Source organism: Enhydra lutris, unplaced genomic scaffold, assembly GCF_002288905.1.
Source record: "Enhydra lutris kenyoni isolate GAN:26980312 unplaced genomic scaffold, ASM228890v2 scaffoldscaffold2, whole genome shotgun sequence".
In the NCBI taxonomy this organism is placed as follows: Eukaryota; Metazoa; Chordata; class Mammalia; order Carnivora; family Mustelidae; genus Enhydra; species Enhydra lutris.
Genome location: NW_019154086.1, coordinates 54203917 through 54229958, shown reverse-complemented (window position 1 = coordinate 54229958; position 26042 = coordinate 54203917). Strand labels below are relative to the sequence as shown.

Here is a 26042-nt window from a genome sequence, read left to right as displayed (position 1 = left end):
TATATTTTTTAAAGAATTATTCTATGAATAATAATCTACATGGATTACTATGTAATCCAAGTATATCTTTAAATATACTGTAGTTTTCTGGAAAGAGAAATAAAATGCTCCTAAGTACAATTCTCCTTTCTTAACTTAGTTTATAACAAGTTCCATCTGTAAAAAATTTCTTCTCATGAGCTGGGTCCTAAATTGGCATCATCGCTCTGACAATATTTACTAATTTGAAAGTTTCAACCCCATTTTCTAAAGAACATTATCTTTGGTTGTTTTGCAATTTGAAGTCAAAACACTCAATATCCAAATTAAAAACTGGTTAAGTTACAAAAGTAACAGGTAAGTCCCAAACATATGCAAATGGCCAGTAAAAGTGGGAAATGTCCAAATTTACTAAGTAATCAAAATAACAGTAACCAAAAAAAGGTGGGGAGAGAAATACCATTCATCATCTAATTAGCAAAGTAAAACTAGAGTTAGGCTATTATGTGAATATGTCCTCAAACCCAACTTGTAAAGAAACTGTTATTTCTATCATTTTACAAATGCTCGATGTATGCCACTCACCCCAGAAGAGGGTAATTTACACCACCAATGGCTGAAATGGCAGCATAATGTCTTCCTTCATTTCCTTAAGGTTTTTGCAAGTGCCCCTCCCATTCCCCCAATAGCCCTTGGAGAAGAAAAGGGAACTCTCATACACTGGTGGCAGTATGAAATTGCCACTATCTTTCTAGAGGTCAAGTGGCAACAAATATCAGAGCTTTAAAAAAACAAGTATCTTCTGATCCAAAAAATTCACTTCTAGGGAATTATCCAAAAGAAATAAGGATATGTGTCAAGTAGTTTTATAAACAAGCATTCACTGTAGCACTATCGACTTACGAGAAGCCTCTGGACTTAAAAAAAAGTTTTCCATTAACAGCTTCAGCAATGATACAGGCAGAATACAGGCCGCACTAGCTCAGGAAAGGCAAATGCATACTCCCTATTATCCCTTCTCCATCATGGTAGACAAGGTGAATGGATTACAGTATTTTAGTCTAAAACCAAGAGTGGCCTCAGAATCCTTCATCACAGAGGTATATGACCAGTCATGTATTATCTGTTGACCCACAAGCTACACATTTAGAAACACCATCTAAAATTGGATCCTGAAAAAAGGGATCATGTTTTACATGAAATTTTTTTTGGATCTAGCACAGCACTATCCAAAACAAATACAATTTGAGTTACATATGCAATTTTTAAATTTCTAGTATCTATGTTAACAAAGCAAAAAGAAATAGATGAAATTATTTCAACATGCAATCAAAATAAAAATTAATTTCACTTCTTTAAGAATTTTTTTTCATACTAAGTCTTAAAGACTTAAATGACCTGAGCCGAAGGCAGCAGCTAAACCAACTGAGCCACCCAGGCGCCCCTATTTACTTATTTTTGATATCTCTAAATCCAACGTGGGGCCTAAACTCACAACCCTGAGATCAAGAGTTACCCAGTCATGCGACTGAGTCAGTTAGGCACCCCCATACCAAGTCTTTTTAAAATCCAGTGTGTATTACACAGCAAATCTCAATTCAGATGCTAATTTTCCTTGCAAACACTTGATCTATATTTACATTTCACAAACTTTATAGATTCACCAATCCAGGCTGTTCCAAACATACTTGAAAATTATCCAACAACTGACTTTGAGTATCAGTTTTTAAAACTAAAATTTTAACTTAAATTCAGGGCGCCTGGGTGGTTCAGCAGGTTAAGCGTCTGCATTCGGCTCAGGTCATGATCCCAGGTCCTAGGATTGAGTCCCATACAGGGATCCCTGCTCAGCGGGGAGCCTGTTTCTCCCTCTCTCACCCCCCCTGCTTATGCTCTCTGTCAAATAAGTAAATAAAATCTTTCAAAAAATAAAAATAAAAAATAAAATTTTAATTAAAATTCAGTTCCTCAATAACACAAGCCACATTTCATCTGTTCAACAGCCTACTTACTGTAGCTAGCCATTATTGTATTGCACAGGACAGGACTAACATTCTTCCAATAAGTTAGGCAATGAATGTATATAGGAACCAATGGAAGAGATCAAATCAAGAGAAAGCAGTATTTGCCATAAGACAAATATATAGTTTTTAGGGGCGCCTGGGTGGCTCAGTGGGTTGGGCCGCTGCCTTCGGCTGGGTTACGGTCTCAGAGTCCTGGGATCGAGCCCCGCATCGGGCTCTCTGCTCAGCGGGGAGCCTGCTTCCTCCTCTCTCTCTGCCTGCCTCTCTGCCTGCTTGTGATCTCTCTGTCAAATAAATAAATAAAATCTTAAAAAAAAAAAAAAGACAAATATATAGTTTTTAAACTACAATACATACAATTTTCATTTCTGTAATGAAAAGAAGTTTCTATTGGTTACAACTGGTATTTTAATGGTTTCTGTGGGCTGTCCTTAAAAAAAAATAAAGACAACTATTTAAATAATTGAGAAGTTTTATCTTTTCATATGGCATAAAGCTGGAAGTCATATCTAATATGTGTAAGAGAAAATCAGAATTCAAAAGGATTTCCACAGGCCAAAATGGAAATGTAAGTAAAGTGAAATTTAATACAGATATTAGTTTGGCCTGGCAAAAGCACTGGCTTTGAAAGATAATGCTTTGTATAGATAACCTTTAAAAATCCTTTTTCAACCCTGAAATTCATGATTATTCTTTGTTCAGAACTTTACCACCAGTTGTCCACAATCACTGGAAAAAAAATCACCAACACTGATGGCAACAAAGCATTAGTCACCAATGCACATATCTGTATTGGCAGATCTACTTTCTAAATTATATGATTTTATTTACAGACAGATGCAAACATCAGATCTTATGATTTATGGTATAGTTAGTTGTACCTGATCACTTACATATTGAAATAAATACCTTATTATAGTTTACTTTTACTTCTCTCTTATACTGGTTACACCATTATATTGATTTTCTAAAGAAATTGTGGCACAGGTAGGTTATATTTTATGTGAATTCATCTCGACAAAGCAAGGGAATATTACAAAGTATTTTAAAATACAGTATCTCAATCCACATCCCATAAATTTATTGGCTTCACAGAAGCAAGAGTATGAATTGGAGGTTTATAAAAGTTCCTGAATTCTCTTTCAGCCTCCTGGCCTGTCCCCCTACAAAAACAGCAATACAACCTTAAAAAACAAACAAATCTGTTTTACTTAAGTATGTAAATTTGTATGGTAAAGAGCACAAATCTTTTTCACAGCTCTTTGACTTTTTAACATATGTATATATCTATGCAATTAATATCCAAAGTAAAGATAGAGAATATTTCTAGCACTTCAGAAAACTCTCTTACGCTTCCTAGTCCGTATGCTGTCAGAGGTAACTATACTTCAACATAGATTCTTTGGACAGCAGAATCTTCTACTTTGGGAACCACACTGTTCTATATACTGTATTATACCATTCTTACCTACTTTCCCATCTTTACTTTGTATATATTCATACCTTGTTAAAGACTTTTTTTTTTTTTTTAAGTAAACTCCTCCCCAGTGTGTAGATCCCAATATGGTGCCAAACTCCACACCAGGAGATCAAGACCCAAGCTGAGATCCAGAGCCAAAAGCTCAACAGACTGAGCCGCCCAGGCGCCCCAAACACATTTTTATTAGAACTAATTTATACCTCTTTGCTAAAATTCAAAGGTAAATGGATTCAGTTTTACTTCCTATTATACTGACTAGTTATATTGCCATCTCAGTCATGGCTGTAACTTCTTGCTTGAATATCATCTTCCCTAGAGAGTAATAATAGATAAAAATTATCAGCCTGCCATCCACAAATTCAACCTACATCCCTGGGTCCATAAAAATAAGGAGCTTCAGTACAAAGGAAATAACATCTTGTAATATACCCTCAAGTTTCTAGACCATGTATATAAATACATGCAATAATTAAAAACTGGAAATTTATCTACTTTGGAGAAAAGGCAAAAATACATGCCAATACAATGGAATGTCCTACTGCTACTACTAATAAAAACAAACTATAAGTATGAAGAAAAATCAGATAAAATAGTAAGTTTTAAAAGTTTGAAAATGGGGGCGCCTGGGTGGCTCAGTGGGTTAAAGCCTCTGCCTTCGGATCAGGTCATGATCTCAGAGTCCTGGGATGGAGCCCCACACGGGCTCTCTGCTCAGCAGGGAGCCTGCTTCCTCCTTTCTCTCTGCCTGCCTCTCTGCCTACTTGTGATCTCTGTCTGTCAAATAAATAAATAAAATCTTAAAAAAAAATTTAAAAAAAAGTTTGAAAATGATAGGCAATACAGATGACATAAAATATTTAAATAGTAGATTAGAGTTAGAAGTTCTTCATGTTTCCAATTTTAGATATTTCAACTTACAGCTCAGTTAGCTCAATATACAATAAAACTCTTAGCAAATAAAATTTCATACAAAAATACATAATCAGGACCATGGTTTCATTTTCATAGGCCTTTCCAAATCAAGAGTCAGGACTATAACACTAACTACATTGTCCATGGTGATACAATTCTTTGAACTAAAGGAGCTTAGAATCTTTTAAATGTCTATTGTCTTCATTTTTTCTGTGTCTTACATACAAGATTTAGAAATGTAAAAAATTTTAAAGTCCCATCTTACCTGGTAGTTATTCACCTGGGAAGTTAAAGGGACTATTCCTGTGAAATCATCTTAAAAGTTTATCATTAGGAACACAACTTTAAGTTTCCAATCATAGTGATAGGAACTACACTTAAAGACTCTTCATTTGGGGGCTAGCTGCTGGCTGGCAGTACAAATTCAGTAACTATAAATTTCCTCTAAATTTGGCCAGTTACTCATTTCTGGGGATTTGCCACCATCATGTTATTACACATAAATCGCCCTTTTAAGTTAAAAAAAGAATTACCTTGAACACTCAAGGTAACTGAAGGTAGACTGTGAATAATACCACTGTTTGACCCCATTTCTATTGCCAAGTTAGGCATTAGAAAAAACATTACACCCTAGCAAGACTGAGCTAGACCAAAGATTTTGGATCTAAGCACCCAGAATAGAAATTCTCTTGGAAACCTTCCTTTATAAATCCATGCAGTCTCAACTGTGGGAACTATTCAGCCTCATTTTTAGTACTCTAACAGAACAAGATGAGAAGTATTGTGTACTGAGAATAAAAGATAAGAATAAACGAAGAGTGCTCAGTCAGTTAAGAGTCTGCCTTCCTCTGGGGTCATGGTCCTCCTGGGATTCAGCCCCCTAGGGTTCCCTGCTTCACAGGGAGTCTGCTTCTCCCTCTTGCCCCTGCTCTCTGTCAAACAAATAAAATGTTACCAAAAAAAAAAAAAGTAATAAAAACGAGTAAGAGAAAGGGGGGAAAAAAGAAGAAAAACCTCACTAAATTATATTGGATCATATATAAAACAGCCAAACTTCATAGATCACGATTCAAGCGCTGCAAATAGTTTCCATACCCAATTAGTATCCTGATTGGAACTCTTTAGAACTTGATGCTTAATATGAAGGTACTATGAAAATTTCATCATTTCTGAACTTTAAGGGAAAAACCAACAATTCAACATTAGAATTAATTTCCAGTGTTTAAAGCAACATCGGAGTGAGGAACCATGTACAGACAAGGTCAATTAACCCCCTTCTTGGACTTCTTGGACCTCTTCGACCCCAATCACATATACACACCGAGAGCCTTGTTTCACGCAGCATGGGATTTTTCGAAGACTGACTTTTATTTCATCCTCAGAAGGCTGAACAGTTTGAAAGACTTCACTAACTCAACATTTATTAACTGACTTGCTATAATACAAAAAAATCCAGGCATCACAGAAAGCTTTTAACATTGATAAAAGGAGAGCTCCAAAACGGCTAATTTAGGAAATATTTTAAAACACCGTGTTATGTCATTAATATTTTAATAGTATGTAATTTAATAGTGAAGTGATATCCAAATGGAAATAGTTGAGCCAAAATAATCCCTAATTTTATTCAAAAGAAAACTGAAAAATATTAATTTTGCTAATCACCTCAAAAAAGCTTCGTTGCAGTATCCTAGGACCGCCCCTCACCACCCCCCACGCTCCCCCCACCACCAAGCACAGGGGCAACAGCAAACTACTGAAGCAATAGCTCCACCTACTGATCGGCAATACTTCCTTAAACATTTTGGCACCCCAAGAATACAAGAGCTCACGCTCTCTCCCCCTCCTCCACTCGCTCTGACCCAACCCAAATCCAGTTGAGTCACTAGCTCTTAATACTCATCTCCATGCTCTTTATTCCAATTCCTTCTCCCTCCAGAAGGTTCTGCACAGCTCCCAAGTGTGAATAAGACTGAAAGGTGTCAAAGACCGCGGGTCCCAGGGCTGAGCCTGGATCTGAAGAGGACAACCAGACTACTGCACTTGGAGTGGCGGGCCGGGGGTGGCTCAGCCGTCCGCCCCCGGTGGGAGGCCCAAGGCGCCCCACAAGAGCTTTTCCCTGTTGCCCTACTCGGCTGCTGGTCTCCGTTCAACCCACACTCATCCTCGAGTCGAAATCCTGGGTTCCGGGGATCTTGCCTCTGATGGCCCTTCAGCCCGCCAACAGCCCCGCGCCAAGCATCCGCCCCCTCCGCTGAGCAGAGAGAAACCCAGAAATCTCCCTCCGTCGGGTCTTCGCCCGGAGTCTCTCCCCGTCTTTGCAGCCCCTCTACCCCGCCGGCCCGGCCCTGCCCGGCTGCCCTTCCTCACCCTTTCATCTTCCCCGCCTGCTGAGGCCGTTGTTACCACCGATATCAACGCCGTTGTCGTCGCCGCCCTGAGCTCTCCGCGCCCTCAGCTCGGGCCACTCAACCCCCACAAGCCGGCCTCCCCGCCTAGGGAAGGGAGCTGAGCGGGTGACGGAGGCCGCGAGAGTCAATCGCAGCCCTGCGTCTCCGGAGGGGGCGGGGGTGTCTCCCGCCGCCGCGCTGTGCCGCCGCTTCTCCACACGTACACACCGGGCTATCCACTCTCGCCCGCCGCCGCCGCCAGCCAGACCCGCCGCCGCGCTCTGACCTTTCACCCCGCCCCCTCTGCGCGCCGGCGCGCCGGCCGCCTTGCGCGCAGCCGCACTGCTGGCCTCCGCGCACCCTTCCCCCTCCATTTCAGGACCTCCATTTTCCTACTGGGCTGTGGCCTCTGGCGTCATCTTTCTCCTCCCATCCCTTACGACACTACTCGTGGGGCTTGCCCGGTAGGCCCTGGCGGTAAAATCCGGATTTTTCCACCCCTCCCTCTCTTCTCCAATTTTAGCAAGATCAATCTTCCCCGGCCCGGTCCTGTTCTTCCAGTTGGTAGTCTCCGGAATGACCTTCAAACGCTGTCTCCTAATAGAATTTTATAATGGTTCTTAAATGTAAAAGAAATCTGTGGAAGACCCAAACAAATGAGATGTTTTGAAGACTAACGTAATTAACAATCGGCCGGACAACTTGGCTTCCGTTCAGCACGAGCCAAGTTTTGAGGTCACGTGATTGCCTGGGTTTAAGCCTGGGATTTCAGCGGCGGGCCACTGTGGTACAGAATGCCGTCGCCATTTCCGGTCCCTAGATCATAGCATAAACGTCACTTCCTTAGCAATGCACTTTAACCCATTTCACGCACGCCCTCTACATTACACTTTACGACACAATCTTTGGGAGATTTTTTTTGTTTTTTCTCTGGTTTTATCGCAAGAAAATAAGTGGTCAAACGATTCACAAAAATACAGGTCCCCGAAATGCAGCACGCCTGCCTGGGGGCGGCAGGGCGGAGCTCGAGGTCACGTGAATATCTGGGCCCGCCCCCCTCTGCAGCTGAAGACTTCCCCTCCCGCAGTGACAGAGCCTCTGGTCCGTGATCGGTACTGTTTCTGCACCTCGCGCCCCGGCAGGTGAGCGGCGACCGGTAACCGACGACTGGTGGGAAGAGGAGAAGGGGTGGGAAGAGGGAGAGAAGAGAAAGTGTGAACGGCCAACCTCCGTTGTCCGGGGCTTTCTCCTCGCTGTCATCCTGCACTGGCTAGGAGCTCTTTTCTCCAGTTTTCCTGACCCTCGCTTCCCCCACTGTGGTTGCCCCCGCCAGTTAGGGGTGAGACGTCCACCTTTCCCGGGGTTGGGGGTGAGTGCGGCCATTATGACTCCCTATTCGGAGTCTTTGGGGCTTCGGATAATGGGTTTGGTTCAGCCCTTTCTCGGGGTCCGCAGTAGTCTCCGGGTCTTATTCCCCAAAGCCCATTCTTTTGCAGAGGCCCTGCTTCGTCTTTATCTTCAGCCTTGGGCTGGGAAGCTGGGAGGTAGGAAAAACCCTGGAGGCAGAGGCGTCTCCGGTGAGACGGGCTTGGGAGAGAATGTCACTGATGTGGCCTCACTGCGGAGTCACTGTAAAGCTTGCTCCGAATGTGCTTTCTCAATAATTCGGAGTTTTTAATCTGACAGTTCTGTATGAGACGTTCTGTAGGTATTCACATAATTTGGTTGGCCTTGGAAGGGTAAAAGCAGGCCTTTTACCTTTCTCTGATTTTATGATGCAGGAAGGGAGAAAACATTTGAAAAAATAAAGATGTACTAGCTTCAAAACAAGAGGTGTTGGTAATGCGCCAGTCTCAATTGAATGGGGAGGCGTTGAAAGATGATGGTGTTGCGGTTTCGTGCTCTGCAGGAGACCCAGTCTAGCTTATGGAAAACTGACTGGGTTTCCCCGACAGGGAAGTAATTCTTCAGAAACTGATTGGGCTGGAAATATAATGAAACCAAATGTATTTGACCTTAAACTTAGAGGTAAGAAGGTTAAGTCAAGATATCACTTACTTTATATTTTCTGCCTTTGACATTCTCTTTCATCCTTTCTACCTGAAATCCTACCTAATTGCTGTTCCCAATCAATTTCTTGACCAGTGGGTAAATTTATATTAAGTAGCACTTATATTCCTTCTTAGCCTTCCCTATTTGTGTAACTCCAAGTGACTACTTCAGATTTTGATGAATAGTGTTTTGTGAAAATACAGAAATTATTTTGCTTAGGTTCTTGCCCAACCCAGTATACTCCCACGTCACATGTAATGTATAACCAATGTTTTGACCCTAAACAAGGTGCTTTAATTTAGGGAAAAGTGTTTTCCAGTTTGGGGTTAAACTCTTTTATTTATACTGCAAACTCAGAAAGTCCCCTGGTTCTTTTAAATTGAAAGGCCTTACAGAAGTTACAAATTTGATTTTTAAAATTTAAATTACACTTTTTTAAAAACTGAAAAGTCATGTTCTCTGTTAGACCTTGTAGTTTTCTAGCCAATGTAATAAAATAATCCCGTTAGTGGGCTGAAAAGTGAGGAAGATGGAATTCTTTATCTTTGAGTAGTGGATGTGATTGATTTGTTTTTGGTTTTCTGTATCACCCAAATTCTCTACAATAAACTGATTTTGTTAAGGGGAACAAAAGGTTAAAATCCTAGTGTAATATTAATTTAACAAAACATTTTTATAGTAAGTTCAAAAAAGAAAAACCCACCGATTGATGCTCCTTGCCAAAAAACCATAACTTTAAAAATTGGCCTTGCTTTCCCTAAGTAATAAACAAGACCTCTATCCTGGATTTACAGTTTTAGCATTTTGTGCTATTGTCCTGTCTACTGGTATGTTTAGGTAGCCATGCATGCTACCAAAAATAAATACAGTTTCATCCATCAGTTTGCTCCAGAGTAAGGCGCTCTGATCTCTAGAGGAGAGAAAAACATAAGCATTGTTGCTTCATTGGCCAGGTGACATTCCAGCAAATAAGCCTCATTTTTTAAAAGCTCTGGAAGTCCGAACCAGTCCTGTCTGGGTGAGACCAAAGTAGGAAAGAGAAAAACCAGCTAAAGAGCATTAAGTACTAGAGGGGAAAATGTCAGTATGAAAGAGGTTGTGAATGAGTCTGCAGTTTTACTTCACAATTTCCCCAATTTTAGGGAACTCTGAAAGCAGTAGCTTAGACCACTAATGAAATTAGCAGCAGGAATTGGTGACTAAATTGCTATTAAAGTTGAGTGTGAAAAAGAGCTTTAACATTATGTGTAATTCATACACAAACAAGTGATTTGAAGCTAGGAAGCCATTTCTGAAACTAACTTGCCTTTTTTTTTTTTTAAATTAAGACTTCATTTATTTATTTTGGAGAGAGAGCTAGGGTAGGAGCAGAGGGAGAGACTCTACCCTTGAGCACAGGGCAGGAGGCTTGGGGCTTGATCCCACAACCCTGAGATCATGACCCCAGGCAAAATCAAGGGTCCAGTGCTTAACCACCTGAGCCACCCAGGCACCCCTGAAGCTAGCTTTTTACCAGTTTATGAGTATTACAGGGAGAAACCTTAATTTCATTAGGGAATTGAGCTATAGTCCCAACAGTAAATGACCCACAGGAGTTTTTGTATTAAGATCCCTGACATTGCTTGTAGGCAGTGTCTGAGGTCTTTCTTAATATTTCTCTGCCTTTGTAGATTATCAGCACCACCAAGAATGCTTTGTCCCCTATTGACAGAACTAGCCCCTCAGTCCTATAGCGCTCACACTGTTCTCTGTTCTTCTGTTTTCACTTCTAGCACATTGTATTTGATTACTGTTGGTTGGGCTGTTCCTTAGTAAACCATAAAGCTCCTAGGAGTTCAAGGATAGTGACTCTACTGTTGTGTCTTCAGAACCAGGATGCTGAAGTACCTGATGAGTCTTTAGTAAATTTTATTTATTTATTGAATGAATGTTTGATAGGAAGGTTAAGCTAGTTTTAAATCTCTTAAAAATTATAGCTCCTTCTATGGTTGTATACTATTAGTTTTCAAATATAATTTGGTAATAATAACCATCCAAATCATGGTCAGAAGAATAGACAGAAACATAGACTTTATTAATGCTGTGATCAACGTATTTTCACAGCATATATGTTTACTAGTAGGTATGGTTATCGTCCAAATATGGAAGGGAAGAAGAGTGAGTTGTCCAGGGGCGCCTGGGTGGCTCAGAGGGTTAAAGCCTCTGCCTTCGGCTCAGGTCATGATCCCAGGGTCCTGGGATCGAGCCCCACATCGGGCTATTTCCTTGGCGGGGAGCCTGCTTCCTCCTCTCTCTCTCTACCTGCCTCTCTGCCTACTTGTGATCTCTCTCTGTCGAATAAATAAAAATCTTTAAAAAAAAAAAAGTGAGTTGTCCTTAAAAATGTGGCTCTGTATAGGCTACAAGTGATACAGCACTAGAGTGAAAATCAGGGGATGATTGTTCAACCTTCCCACTTTAGTTATATGCTTTTTAAAGTAAAGTTGAGAGTGGAGGCTTAGGATTTGATACTAATTTAATACCTCCTCTTGAGGGTATTGTGAGTTCAAGTAAGAGAAACCCTAGATAATCTATATGAAAGTATTTTTTGAATAATTTTAAAAATTTTTTTGTAAACTTATAATGTCTTATTAGCCCCAGGGGTACAGGTCTGTGAATTGCCAGGTTTACACACTTCACAGCACTCACCATAGCACATACCTTCCCCAATGTCCATAACCCACCACCCTCTCCCTAACCCCCTCCCCCCAGCAACCCTCAGTTTGTTTTATGAGATGTAAGAGTCTCTTATGGTTTGTCTCCCTCCCGATCCCATCTTGTTTCTTTTATTCTTTTCCTAACCCCCAGACCCCCCACGTTGCATCTCCACTTCCTCATATCAGGGAGGTCATATGATAGTTGTCTTTCTCTGATTGATTTATTTTGCTAAGCATAATACTAAGCATAATACTAATACATAATACTATATGCTAAGCATATCTAGTTCGATCCACGTCATCGCAAATGGCAAGATTTCATTTCTTTTGATGGCTGCATAGTATTCCATTGTATATATATACGCCACCTCTTCTTTATCCATTCATCTGTTGATGGACGTCTAGATTCTTTCCATAGTTTGGCTGTTGTGGACATTGCTGCTATAAACATTCGGGTGCACGTGCCCCTTTGGATCACTGTGTTTGTATCTTTAGGGTAAATACCCAGATTTTCAATTACTGGGTCGTAGGGTAGCTCTATTTTCAACTTTTTGAGGAACTTCCATGCTGGTTTCCAGAGTGGTTGCACCAGCTTGCATTCCCACCAACAGTGTAGGAGGGTTCCCCTTTATATGAAAGTATTTTTAAAATTAAGTGGTATTTATTTTAAGATTTTATTTATTTATTTGACAGAGAGTGAGAGAGACAGTGAGAGAGGGAACATAAGCAGAGGGAGTGGAGTAGGGGGAGAAGCAGGCTTCCTGCTGAGCAGGGAGCCTGATGTGGGACTGGATCCCAGGACCCAGGGATCATGACCTGAGCTGAAGGCAAATATTTAACAACTGAGCCACCCAGGCATCCCCAAAACTAACTGGTATTTAAATGTAAAGCAATATAGTGTAGACTTGTGAGTATAGACTTCCCAGTCATACTGACCTGGGTTCAGGTTCTGGCCCTACCACTTATTTAGGCTGTATGATCTTGGACAATTTATTTAATCTAAGCTTAAATTTTCTCATATTTAAGCTTATCCCATAGGTGCTATTAAATTAGATCATGAATACAGGGACCCTAGTACATGCTTTGTAAATTTTTGTTTACTTTTATCTGGTTTGGTTTTATATGCTGAATTTTTTTTTAAGATGTTATTTATTTATTTATTTATTTTTTTAAATTTTATTTATTTATTTGACAGACAGAGATCACAAGTAGGCAGAGAGGCAGGCAGAGAGAGAGGAAGGGAAGCAGGCTCCCTGCAGAGCAGAGAGCCCGATGTGGGACTCGATCCCAGGACTCTGGGATCATGACCTGAGCCGAAGGGAGCGGCTTAACCCACTGAGCCACCCAGGCGCCCCAAAGATGTTATTTATTTAAGACAGAAAGAGAGCACTGCCCATATGTGCACATGAGCAAGCATGAGCAGGGAGGAGGGGCAAAAGAAGGCACCTCGCTGAGCAGGGAGCTGAATGTGGGGCTCCATCCCAGTGTCCTGGGATCATGACCTGAGCTAAAGGCAGCCACTTAACCAATGGAGCCACCCAGGTGCCTTCTATATACTGAATTTTTGAAGGACACTTGAGGCAACCTTTAAAATTGAACAAGTTTGGGATGAAGAGAAACGAATATAATTTGAAATGAGGCTATAACCAAAAAATAGAGGACTAGAAAAATGTACTTACAGCAAAGATTCTAAAACAGATATATCAATAGAAACTGAGAAATATCAACATGAGTCCCATTATTTTGGCAACATCAGTGACTTAATGTTTTTATATAGATTTTCCAAAGCTCATGATTATTAATATGTGGAATCAATTAAGGAGGTATTTCTTCTCTTCCTAAATTTTTATCCCTACAGTGCATTATAAAAATACATTAAAATTGTACAGAGTTACAGAGAAGGGACTTTTGAGTTTATGCTTATGTTAAAAAATTTTACCTTTTATTTTACATGTCTTTATATTTCATTTTTGTCCTCAGATGGAGTAGGGGTATGTAGAGAATATAACAGGGACATGAACTAGAGTAAAAAAATTCTCCTTCTAAATTCATGATTCACAAAGATTAATGGTTTTATACTGGAAAAATACCAGTAAATTAGATAATAATTGAAAAATAGTTATCATGAGTTTATGTTTCACCTTAATCCTGAAAAATTTATTACTCATTTGTTCTAAGGAAAAATTTTATGAAGAGATTATTGAATTTAATGTTAACCTCTATATTTTGGTGAAATAAATTGTGGTCAGTGTTTTCCATTTAATTTCTTTAATTTCCTTCTGTAGAGACTTTAAAGGTTTTACAATTCTTTTTTTTCCTATTGTGAAATGAAAGTGACTCTGGTTTGTATAAGTGTATTCTTTTATGCATATAGTATATACATATTGTATATATAGTAAATATATTTTTTGTGTATGTGTTTATGAAGAGAACTGGAATGGGTGTATATATTCCCTGTATAGGTTCTTCTTTTTACTTGAAACTATCAAAGCTACTTTTAAAATTAGCTAACTACTGTGATAAAATTGTCTATGACTAACTTATTTAAAACTCCCTTTTATATTTGTTTGTTGTTAGCTCTGTTTAATAAATTTTATAACCATAATTAGACTGTTCTTAAAAATTGGTATTCAGGGTGCCTGAGCTGCACAGTTGTTAAGCATCTATCTGCCTTCAGCTTAGGTCATGATCCCAGGGTCCTTGGATTGAGCCCCAAATAGAGCTCCCTGCTCAGCAGGAAGCCTGCTTCTCTCTCTCCACTTCCCCTGCTCATGTTCCCTCTCTCGCTGTCTCTCTCTGTCAAATAAATAAATAAAATATTTAAAAAATTAAAAATAAAAATTGGTATTCATAGGTATTTTCAGATTAACCTGGCTACTTTTATGGTAGCAAAAAATTTCCAGTTTTGACTCTTAATGCTCTCTATAAAAACTTGTTCTTTTGGTGATAAATCTTTCTTAAAATTATACCTATAACATGTCATGTTTGTTTCTTTTCTGAAAAGCAGTTAAGCATACTTCGTTGAAAATAAAATGGATAATGCTTGGTATGATACAGAAGAGCTCCAGATGTGTTTGAGCAATGAAAAACCACCAGACTTCATATTTTGTTTTAGTTATTTCTTTAGTTTTTTAAAAAGGAGTGTTTATTTAAAAGTAGAATGGAGAAGACTAATTAATTTGGAAAATATTTGTAAAATTGAAGAAAGAGCATGATAAGAACTATGTAGTGGTGATTATATATACAGAATGGAAAATTGGAAGGAAAAAAAAAAGAAAAGAAAATTGGAAGGAAATGCATCAAAATAAGTGATTATCTCTAGAATAGGAAATTAAAGAAAGATTCAGAATTACTCTTCCTTTTGTGCATGTGAATTTCTACAATCAATAGTCATTGCTTTGGGCAGCAAATTTTTAAGAATTTGATATGGAGAATTAAGGCATTTAAATAAGGATTTCAGGGACACCTGGGTGGCTCAGTCAGTTAAGCGGCTGCCTTCGGCTCAGGTCATGATCCCAGGCCCCTGGGATGGAGTCCCGCATCGGACTCCTTTCTCAGTGGGGAGCCTGCTTCTCTCTTTTTGCCTCTGCCCGCCTCTCTGCCTACTTGTGATCTCTGCCTGTCAAATAAATAAATAAAATCTTAAAATAAATAAATAAATAAGGATTTCATCTTAATTATCTGAATATCTGAAGTGAAAATGTTTCAGTTTATCCAGATAACTAAATAAGTTATTTAATTTTATCAGTGCAGATATATTTTTAGGCATATATAAGCACAGCAAAATTTTAAAAGCAGAATTAAATTCCTGCATATCAAAGGGAATTAATTACATGACAAAGCTCTGTTTCAATCCAGTGGGAGAAAATGGCACATATATAGTAAAAGTAACTGACACAACTTGTCTGCCTAGAAGAAAATAAAGTGGAGCGCTGCTTTGCAGCACAGGCACAAAATAATTTGAGAGGGATTTAAAACTTAAATGTAAACAATAAAATATTTAAAATATTAATCCCCTGAATTTTCTTTGTACATACATTCTAGATGTAGTAACTTTCAATGGCAAAGATAAATAACAAAAAGCAAATTTGAAAAAAAGTGTTTGAAGTATGTATAACAGTTAAAGAGTTAACATTTGTAAGAACTATTACATATTAAGTAAAAGTCCATACAATAGAAACATAGATAAACATGTACCAGAACTTGATAGAAGAGAAATTTATTCAACAAATGTGAAAAAAAAGACATAAAACTTCACTAGCAATCGATATGCTGACAATGAAATATTCTTTTCTGACTGGCGAAAATTTTAAGTGGTAAACCTACTGCTAGTAGGGATCTGAGGTAGAAGACTTTCTCACGGGATGCTAGTGGAGATGTGAATTGTTACAGTGTTTTTAGTAAACAATTAGTATCTGTTAATACTGAAAATATATATTTTTCCATCCAGCAGTTCCACTCTGTGGCAACTTTTCCTTAGAAATGAAGACAGGTGCCTGAATGGATCAGTCAGTTAAGTGTCAGCCTTGGGCTCAGGTCATGATCTTGGGTTCCTGAGGTTGAGCTCCTTGTCAGGCTCACTGCTCAATGGGGAGCCTGCTTCTCCCTCTTCCTCTGCCCTTCCTCCTGCTCATGTGCTCTCTCACTCTCTCTCTCAAATAAATAAATACAATCTTTTAAATTTATGTAAATGTTGATTGCAGCAATGTTTTATAGTAGCAAAAACCTGGGAACACACGGAATGTCTGTCAGGAGTACATTATATAAATCATGGCATAGGCATATCCTAGAATATTTTTGAAGTTATTAAAAAATGGGATTTAATTCTATACTGATGAGTTGAAAGGATCTCCATCCTGTATCTTAAGTGACAAAGGCAAAGTTAGAGAAATGTATGTAATGAGATTCCATTTTTGTAAAACAGTTGAAAAAACGCTTTGAGTTTTGTGTATGCTTAAACAGTTAACATTGGAAGAATAAGCAAAAGAAAAAAGAAAAAAGTACCCGCAATAACATGCATGTAAAACTGTTTACATATGTCTGTACAAGATGAATTGCAACAAAAGATAGTCACCAAAATGTCTAGTGGCTATCTCAGAGTGGTTGGATGGGCATTTCAGGTGATTTTTACTTTTGTCCTTACACATTTCTATATTACTGTGTTTTTATTTTTACAATGAACATAGTGTATCTATAATTACAAAAAAACAAAGCCGTTGACCTTAAAAAAAAAAATAAACATTCTGATAGGGCAAAGAAGGAATTAGTAAGGAGAAAAGTACCACTTGAAATGACCAGAAATGGCAATTATCTGAAATATTTTTTGACTTATTCTCATGTCTGAGGGGAAAGTGTATAAATTATCCTGATAATTCCATAAATTCTCCTTAATTTTGTATATGTGGTAACCTTTGTGTACCCAATAAGAAATTGTCATTAAGAATGTGCAGGGAGGGGCTCCTGGGTGGCTCAGTGGGTTAAGCCTCTGCCTTCGGCTCAGGTCATGATCTCAGGGTCCTGGAATCGAGCCCCACATCGGGCTTTCTGCTTGTCAGGGAGCCTGCTTCCCCCTCTCTCTCTGCCTGCCTCTCTGCTTACTCGTGATCTCTCTCTCTCTCTGTGTCAAATAAATAAATAAAATCTTAAAAAAAAAAAAAAAATGTGCAGGGAAATGCTAGGCATTACCAGATTGGGTTGCAAATATACTTTTTATTTTTGGTGTCGATATTAAGTTTTCCAGAAACTCTTTATGCCTGGGAGATAGAGAATATTGCACAAATATGGGGTGTATCCCCTGACTTAATCACATGACAAAATCAGAATAAGGAAAAGTCTACATTTGGGTTTTAGTTAATAATTAAAAAAAAAAACAAAACACCAAAAAACCAGATACAATAAGTAACTCTCCTTAGGAAAGCTTTAATTAAGAATATCTTTTTTTTTCTTTCTTTTTTTTAAAGTAAGCTCTATGTCCAATGTGGGGCTTGAACTCGTAACTCTGAGATTAAGAGTTACATGCTGTACCCACTGAGCCAGGCCAGGTGCCCCTCAAATAAGAATGTCTTTAAAGAGGCAAAATTAAAAGTATTGATAATTATTTATTACTTTATTTCAGTCCTTTTAAGAGGCTGAAGTTAATACATTGTTCAAGGCTTTAATAGAAAATGGCAGGGTACCTGGGTGGCTCAGTTGGTTAAGCATCTGCCTTCAGCTCAGGTCGTGATCCCAGGGTCCTGGGATCAAACTCCGCATCAGGCTCCCTGCTCAGTGGGGAATCTGCCTCACCCTCTCCCTCTTCTGTTCCCCCTGCTTGTGCTCTTTCTGACCAAAAAAAAAAAAAAAAAAACTTAAAAAAAAAGAAAATGGCAGATGCTTTAGAGTTGGATTTGTTGCATGTTTAAAACATCTGTATTTGTTTCTCATGTTCATCTTTTTTGTTTTCCTCTTTTCATTACCAATATTACTAATTTGATGGTATATATGTTCTTTATCACAACACATACAGATTTCTTTTTGAAAATAATTGGGATATATGTAAATAACAAGTAATTTTCAAGTAGTATTGAGAGGCAACATAGCAAGGAGGTTAAGGGCATAAGCACTGGAGACCGACTGGGTCACATCCTGGCTCTGCTGCTTCCTAGCAGTGTGACTTTGGAGGAAGTTGTTTTTATCTGTCTGCGTTTTTCTCAGCTTTAAAATATAGATAGTAAAAGTATTTACTTTGTTAAGTGTTGTGAGGATTAAATGAATTATATAAGGAAAGTGATTAGATCTATTGGCACATAATAAGATCTATATAAATATTTGTCATTATTGTTTAGTTACTCTGCTCTTTGTTCAGTTAGGTATATACAGTAATTTTATTACTTGGCTTAATTGTTTTAGCACTCACTGAATCATTCAGTAATATTTTTAATCAAGTTGAATGGATAATACATGTACAAATGCAGTAAAAATTATGTACTTATATGTGTGTGTTTTCTCCTTCTCTCCCAATCCTTTTTTTGTTGTTGTTTCTCCACCTCAAAGGTAGTACCTCTTCACATTGTTCTGGACATTACATTTTTCACTTAACAATGTTATCTTGGAGATCTTTTTACATTTGTACAGTTGAGGCGACATCATTCTTTTAAATAATAGTCTAGTATTCAATTGTACTAATGTGTCATCATCATCATATGTAACATTTATTGAGAGTTTACTACTGATCCAGGCACTTTTTCGTAATGTTTTAGTTGTATTCATTCATGGAAGCCTCAGAGAAACCTTATGAAATAGGTGCTGTATTTATCCCCATTTAATAAATGAAGCAAATTAGGCATGGGGTGGTTAAATGTCCAGCAGTGTCACACAGTTCATAATACAACTCAGGATTTGAATCCAGAGCATCTTTCCAGAGTTTATCTTAATACTGCTGAGTATTACAGCTGCTTATACTATGTCAAGTTATTTAACTAGTCTCCATAGTAATGGACATTTTCAAACTTTTGATATAAGAAACAGACTATTATATTTTGATAACAGGACATTTTGTACACATTAAGGAAATTCCTGTATATGGAAGAACTGGGTCAAAGGATATGTACCTTTTGACATTTGGTGGAAATGGCCAAATTACTCTAGAATTTAGCAATGCACAAAAGTGCAGATTTGTCCTCAATCTCGTGCTGAAATCTGCCAAATCATTTAGCTTGAGTCTTTGGGAACCTGAGTAGCGAAATGCCTTAAACATTTCTAGCATCCCTGAATTATGAGTGATCTACCATCTTGTGATAGCATAGGCTACCTATCATATCTACTTAGTGTAACAATGCCAGTATAAGAACAAAGTAGAACATTTGGACTTCTTTGGTACTTTGAAATAATGGTAAGTATTCTCATTATGATTTGAAGTATTGCGTAGGTGATTTATGCATTGAAATGCTATAAATTGAAGTCTGAATGTGTACCATTGAAAGAGCAAAATGCTGATAGTTAATAATTGTGAAAGTTGCCAATTTTATGTACCAAAACAATTATGTAAGTGCTTTCAAATAAATAAATAGGAAATCAGATTGCCAATTAATAAGACCATTGAGAGTGTGATAGCTAAATGTACAAATAATTATGTATTTTCTTGTGAAAAATGGGTTTTCGATTACCTGTAAGTCCTGGTCTTAGGTAATGCAGAATTGGGCAGTGGGGGGTTTTATTCAGCTGAGTTATAGCATCCACAGATTGTTTCAACTATACTTCTGCTCAGTGTCCTGTCTCCTTTGTTTCAAGAAAGGCAAAAAATTATCTTTAATTCAAAAAGGCAGGCTGATTGACACCAAATTCTTTAATGTGATCCTAAACAGACACTTAAAATACAGAATCTGCTCAGGTCCCAACTTACCTGTACCTACAGTGCTCAAATGTGTCTACAGTACTTGAATGCAGATTTACAGTACTTGCTATTGTTCCGCCGTGGGTGTGTGTTTTAAATATGATCTCATCCTCACCCGAAGATACTGTTGGATTAGGAGGGTGGGGGAAATACCTATAATGATGCAGAGATAAACAGGTTATCAATTCTTTATTGTGAACTATTTCTAACTAGAGCAGTATAAAACAATAGACAATAACTCTCCCTCTACTTTATCCTCTAAATGAGTCATTGAACCATAACAACTTTGATATCCAAAATATCAGAGCTTTGCCTGCGACTTGGAATACAAACCTTTCTATACCTCATATTTCAAAAATTCATTTGAGATAAGGTTAAGATTTTTCCAAAATCCTCATCCAAGATACTGCCATTAAGTCCTGTTCTGAAAACATAGATAATTAAGTACTTTAAAGGCATATCTGACTTCGGTACTCCTGAGCTGTTAAGTATTCCCAGGATTTGCTGAATTTGAGGATATTGAAGTATACAGCCTTATCGGGAGCTACATAAATTCATTCTAAACAGATAAAAACCTGTTAGGCTGTTTTTGCCAGTTCCCCCTGTGATGCTCCTGAGGTTAAGATTCTCTTCTGAGTTTCATAAGCCACGTTGTCTTTTACAACTATTAATTGACAAGTAAAAAAAAAATGAATGTGGTATATACTGTGTAAGTGTTTATAACCTGTGGAAGTCATATTGCTAATGCTTTGTGCTTTTGGAAAAAATAGTTTTACTGAGGTATAATTGACATACTTGCACATATTTAAAGTATTTGGTGTTTTGATACATGTATACACCTGTGAAACCATCACTGCAAGCGATATAGTGAACATGTCATCACCTCCAAAAGGTTTTTTCTCATTCTTCCTTGTAATCCCTTACTTCTGTATCTCCCCACTACGCATTTCTAAGCAACCATTGATCTTTTTTCTGTCATTGTAGGTTAGTTTGCGTTTTCTAGAATTTAATTAAATAGAACCTTTTTTTTTCCGTGTCTGCCTTTTAGTTAGCATAATTATTTTGGGATCCTTCCAGGTTGTTAAGCATTTCAGTTTTTCATTTTTTTCATTGCTGAGTATTATTTCATTGTATAACTATACCAAGATTTGTTTATCTATTCATCTGTTGGTAGATATTAGGGTTGTCTTTCCACTTTTTGGCTGTTATAAATAAAACTGCTATAAACATCCGTATGAAAGTCTTTGCACATAAGCTTTCATTTCTTTTTTAAATTGTTTTTATTTTAAGGTATTTTTTTAATCTTATTTTTAAGTAATCTCTATACCCAATGTGGGGCTCAAACTAATAACCCCAAGATCACCAGTCTCATGCTCTACCGACTGAGCCAGCCAGGTGCCCCATAAGCTTTCATTTCTTATGGATAAATACCGAGGAGTAGAACGGCTGGATCCTATGTAGGTGTATGTTTAGCTTTTTCAGAAACTGCTAAATTGTTTTCCAAAATGCTTGTATCATTTTACATTCCTGCCACCAGTATATGATAGTTCTAGTTCTATATCCTTACCAACATTTTCTGTGGGTTTTCTTTTTTTAATTTTAGCTATTCTATTAGGTATGAAGTAGCATTTTATTTTGCTTTTAATTTGCCTCTTAATAAAAAAAATAATAATAGTTTGCCTCTTAATGATGTTAAGCATCTTTCATGTAGTTATTTACCATCCATATATTTTCCTTAGTGAAATATTTTTCAAATCCTTTGCTTGTCATATTAACTGTGTTTTTTTATACCCAGTTTTGGGAATTTTAAAATATATTCTGGATATGTCCTTTATTATATTTATGCTTTGCAAATATATTTGCCCAGTCTGGAACTTGGCTTTTTGTTCTAACAGTATTTTGAAGAGCAAAAGCTTGTGATTTTCAGGAAGTATAAGATATCAGTTGTTCTTTTATGGACTGTGTTTTGAGTATTTTATCTAATAAATCTACCTAGTCCAAGATCACAAAGGAAGTTTATGGTTTTCAGGTTTTACATTTAGGTCTACCATCCAATTTTAGTTTATTTTTGTATATGCTACAAGATATGGATTGAAGTACCTTTTTTTTTTGCATTTGCATATAAACTTGTTCTACCACTTATTAAAAGACTTTCTCCACTGAATTGCCTTTGCACTTTTGTCAAAAGTCAGTTGTCCGCTTATATCTGTTTATATAGCCATTTTGAGCTAATAAATGTATAATTTTTTTAAAGATTTTTTTTGCTTGTTTATTTGACAGACAGATCACAAGTAGGCAGAGAGGCAGGCAGAGAGAGAGGAGGAGGCAGGCTCCCTGCTGAGCAGAGAGCCGGATGCGGGACTCAATCCCAGGACCCTGAGATCATGACCTGAGCTGAAGGCAGAGGCTTTAACCACTGAGCCACCCAGGCGCCCCTGTTTATAGAATTGTAAATCATCATACCAGGCAGAACGATAGAGATTTTATGTATTCTTTGTAGAATGATTTGGTTTTTTGACATTCATAATAAGCAAAATAACCATTAGGATTTCAGGATTTTTGGGGCGCCTGGGTGGCTCAGTGGGTTAAAGCCTCTGCCTTCAGCTCAGGTCATGGTCTCAGGGTCCTGGGATCGAGCCCTGCATGGGGCTCTCTGCTCAGCGGGGAGCCTGCTTCCTCCTCTCTCTCTCTCTCTGCCTGTCTCTCTGCCTACTTGTGATCTCTACCTGTCAAATAAATAAATAAAATCTTTAAAAAAAAAAAAAGATTTCAGGATTTTCAGCTTCTAACAAAAGGTTTTATATTAGAAGATCATTCTGTGATGATGGTATTTGGTTTTCCTTTGGCCTCACCTAAGTACTGTTTTTTTTTTTTTGTTTTTTTTTTGTTTTTTTTATCTTGGCCATTGGGCATTAGGCCAAGATGTGTATTTAGTGCACTTCAAAGTTGTATCAGTTTTCACTCAGTGAATGAGTGTGCTTATTTCCCACATAACCTTTGCCAGTATTGTCACTGAGCAGTATTTAGTAATTGTCTACTCTGTGTCAGGGTGCTTTACTATGTAATTGGGGTACTCAACGAATGAGACAGGTATAGCCCCTGTTTCCCTGACATTTACAGTCTGGCAGTGGAGACAGACATTGAACAACTCTGTTCACAGATTTTTAATTACAGTAGTAGCAAGTATGACAAAGGAGCAATATTGAAGACTGAACACATACCCAGAGGAACTGGAAGTTAATTCCTTAGCACATCATACTATTGAAAACCTCTATCTGTGATTAAATCCTTCTCTCCCCACAGCTACTTTAGTTAAATAAATAAACCCTGGTTGTTATTAATCATGGAATACTCGGCAAACCATTAGAAATGCAACTTCTTGCCCTCTGAATTGGAAATGTCTGTGAACTTTTGACTAAAGTCATACCTTTAAGTCCATGTTGTGAAATGTTTTCTCACCTATACTAGGCACTGTTCTTTCCTACCTTTGTGCACACTTTGTCCTTAAGGTCATATTTTCATTGCAGAGATTTTATGAATTCCTGAGTTGAAGGTGAACCTGTTTATGGTGATGTTTCTTTTAACATTAGGTTAATGTGTCTTTGTACACTTTGTAAACCTTTTATCTCTTCTATTCCATCCATAAAATAAGTGACAGGACAGATCCATTTGAATACATAAATAACACTTTATAATACAAGTGTAATAGCATTTTCACTGCAACACTGTTTGTGCTGACTCTCCTGTGTACATTGTTCTCAGATATGTGTATTACTTGTATTTGGCCAGGTTGGCTGTTTGGGATATGTTTACTGGGAAAACATATTTCCAGAAAATTTCTCCTTAATTAACAGTTGAAAGAGTGACATCGTAATCATAGGCAGTTTCCAGGAGAAGTTTCTTAGTGTTTTGAGCAATGGTTGAAAAATTTCTAGGTTGATTACTTTGAAAGGGGATAGTTCTCATACATGACCGCTGACATTTTTTTTAATTGGCATGGTCACTTCAGCTGCAGTTTATCTGAGACAGCCTGTACAAAAGCTATACAACCGTTGTGGTGCTCAGAGGCCATGAAGGTTAAGGGTCCTCTCAGAAGAGAATTTGCTGAGGACAGTGCTTGGTACTGTGAACTTGGACTTGCAGGCTGTTTAACACAAGAAATTTCATTATTATTATTAAATACCCTGGGGGTTAGGGGAAGACTGTAGGATTTCAAATAAATTAATACTTCATTTTGTTATTAGATCTTAAAGTTATTTCAAGTTTTTAATTTTTGCATTGTTAAACACATATGTAAATAAATCCTTATCTGCATGTTAAATAGGTTCCCAGAGGTACAATTTATAATCAAACGGTTTGAGGGGGGCACCTGGGTGGCTCAGTAGTTTAAGTCTCTGCCTTCAGCTCAGGTCATGATCCCAGTGTCCTGGGATCGAGCCCCGAGTCGGGCTCTCTGCTCAGCGGGGAGCCTGTTTCCCCCCACCTCCCTGCCTCTCTGCCTGCTTGTGATTTCTGTCTGTCAAATAAATAAATAAAATCTTTAAAAGGGGGGGGGGTTGAACATTTAAGGCCCTTGATCCATATTGCCAAATTGCTTCCTATATTTCTTAGAAACTAATAAACCCAAATTGACCTTTCCTTGATGGTTATAGGTAATTCTTATACCCTTAATTCACAGTCTCTTTCATTATCTACTTTATTTATTCTTGGAGTGTAGCCCTCTAATAATTTAGTATTTTGTTACTTTAAATCTTCAGTGTTCTAAAATATTAGGTAATATTTTTAAATTGTGCATAAATTGAGTCAAGATAATACGAAGGTGGGGCACCTGGGTGCTCAGTGGGTTAAAGCCTCTGCCTTCAGCTCAGGTCCTGATCCCAAGGTCCTGGGATCAAGCCCCGCATAGGTTCTCTGCTCACTGGGGAGCCTGCCTTCTCCTCTCTCTCTGCCTGCTTCTCCACTTACTTGTGATCTCTCTCTCTGTCAAATAAATAAATAAATAATCTTTAAAAAAAAAATAATACTAAGGTCTCTTGAAACTGTAGAAACGTAAAGACAGTCATCTTAGCAGTTTAGAAATCTGTTTTCTATTTCTTAGTCTTGATTCTAATGACAGTTGACAAGTCTGACCTCCTTCGGTATAAATATCATACTGTATTCAGTACTAATACTGTGTATTATTATTTCTAGGAAGTACATTCCTCCCCCCCCCCCAACATTTTAACAACTGTGAAATTAATGTCCTAAAATTTCTGGAGTATAATTGAAGAGTATGTTACAGTTGATGGTACCTTAGATTAGATGAAATATGGTATTACGTCTAGGTAGGGGTGTGTGTGTGTGTGTGTGTGTGTGTGCATGTGTGTGTGTGTGTGTAAGAACTGCTCTTATGAGACATCAGCATAAAAGAGTATCCTTATGGATCCTTAGTGTGTTGTCTTACCTTCGCTTCCCCTAGTTAGTAAGTTAAAATAAATAAAAGTATACTAGCAAAGTGTAAAAAATAAAAATAGCAAAAAGTGGGAAGCTGTCTCATTACCCAGTAAGGAGAATTATTAGGTAAGCTATGGCATTCCTTTAATCAAATATTACACAGTTTAAGATAATACTCATGTGAGAATTCTCACAATATGTGAGAATATATTACAGTATTGATTACAAGAATGTCAAAAATTGTGAGGAAATAAGTCAACATTTAAGTGATGAGACTTTTGAGTATTTTAAAAATTGTAAGCATATTGCTTTTGAAAATAAACTTTAAAATTATGTAATACACGCTTATTTTCTTTATTATTTATATCATTTGGCTCTCTTGGCTTCTTACATCGTAGGTAAGTTAGGAAATTAATCAAGGGACTTTCTTCAGGGATTCATTTTTTTTTTTTTAAGATTTTTTATTTATTTATTTGACAGAGAGAGATCACAAGCAGACAGAGAGGCAGGCAGAGAGAGAGAGAGAGAGAGGGAAGCAGGCTCCCCGCTGAGCAGAGAGCCCGACGCGGGACTCGATCCCAGGACCCCGAGATCATGACCTGAGCCGAAGGCAGCGGCTCAACCCACTGAGCCACCCAGGCGCCCCAGGGATTCATTTTTTTTCAACCTGAAATCGAGAAAATGTTCTAAAAATTCACAAAAAGTCAA

At 37.9% G+C, this 26042-nt stretch overlaps 2 protein-coding genes and 1 pseudogene across 3 annotated transcripts in view; 2 read left to right on the top strand and 1 right to left on the bottom strand.

Moving 5' to 3' along the window:
- The window catches only part of LOC111149033, a 29941-nt pseudogene extending 23344 nt beyond the window's left edge, over positions 1–6597 (top strand).
- LOC111151391 (N(alpha)-acetyltransferase 50, NatE catalytic subunit) overlaps positions 1–7064 on the bottom strand; it is a 35980-nt gene extending 28916 nt beyond the window's left edge. For both annotated transcript variants that reach the window (XM_022509384.1, XM_022509392.1), the window contains exon 1: positions 6763–7064. In XM_022509384.1, coding sequence (XP_022365092.1) covers positions 6763–6770 — 8 coding nt within the window. In that variant the 5' untranslated portion in view covers positions 6771–7064. The remainder of the gene's footprint in view (positions 1–6762) is intronic.
- A 597-nt stretch (positions 7065–7661) lies between these two features.
- LOC111151188 (ATPase H+ transporting V1 subunit A) overlaps positions 7662–26042 on the top strand; it is a 63272-nt gene continuing 44891 nt past the window's right edge. Inside the window, exon 1 of the mRNA XM_022508995.1 lies at positions 7662–7924. The gene's annotated coding sequence lies outside the window, so the exon portion shown is untranslated. The remainder of the gene's footprint in view (positions 7925–26042) is intronic.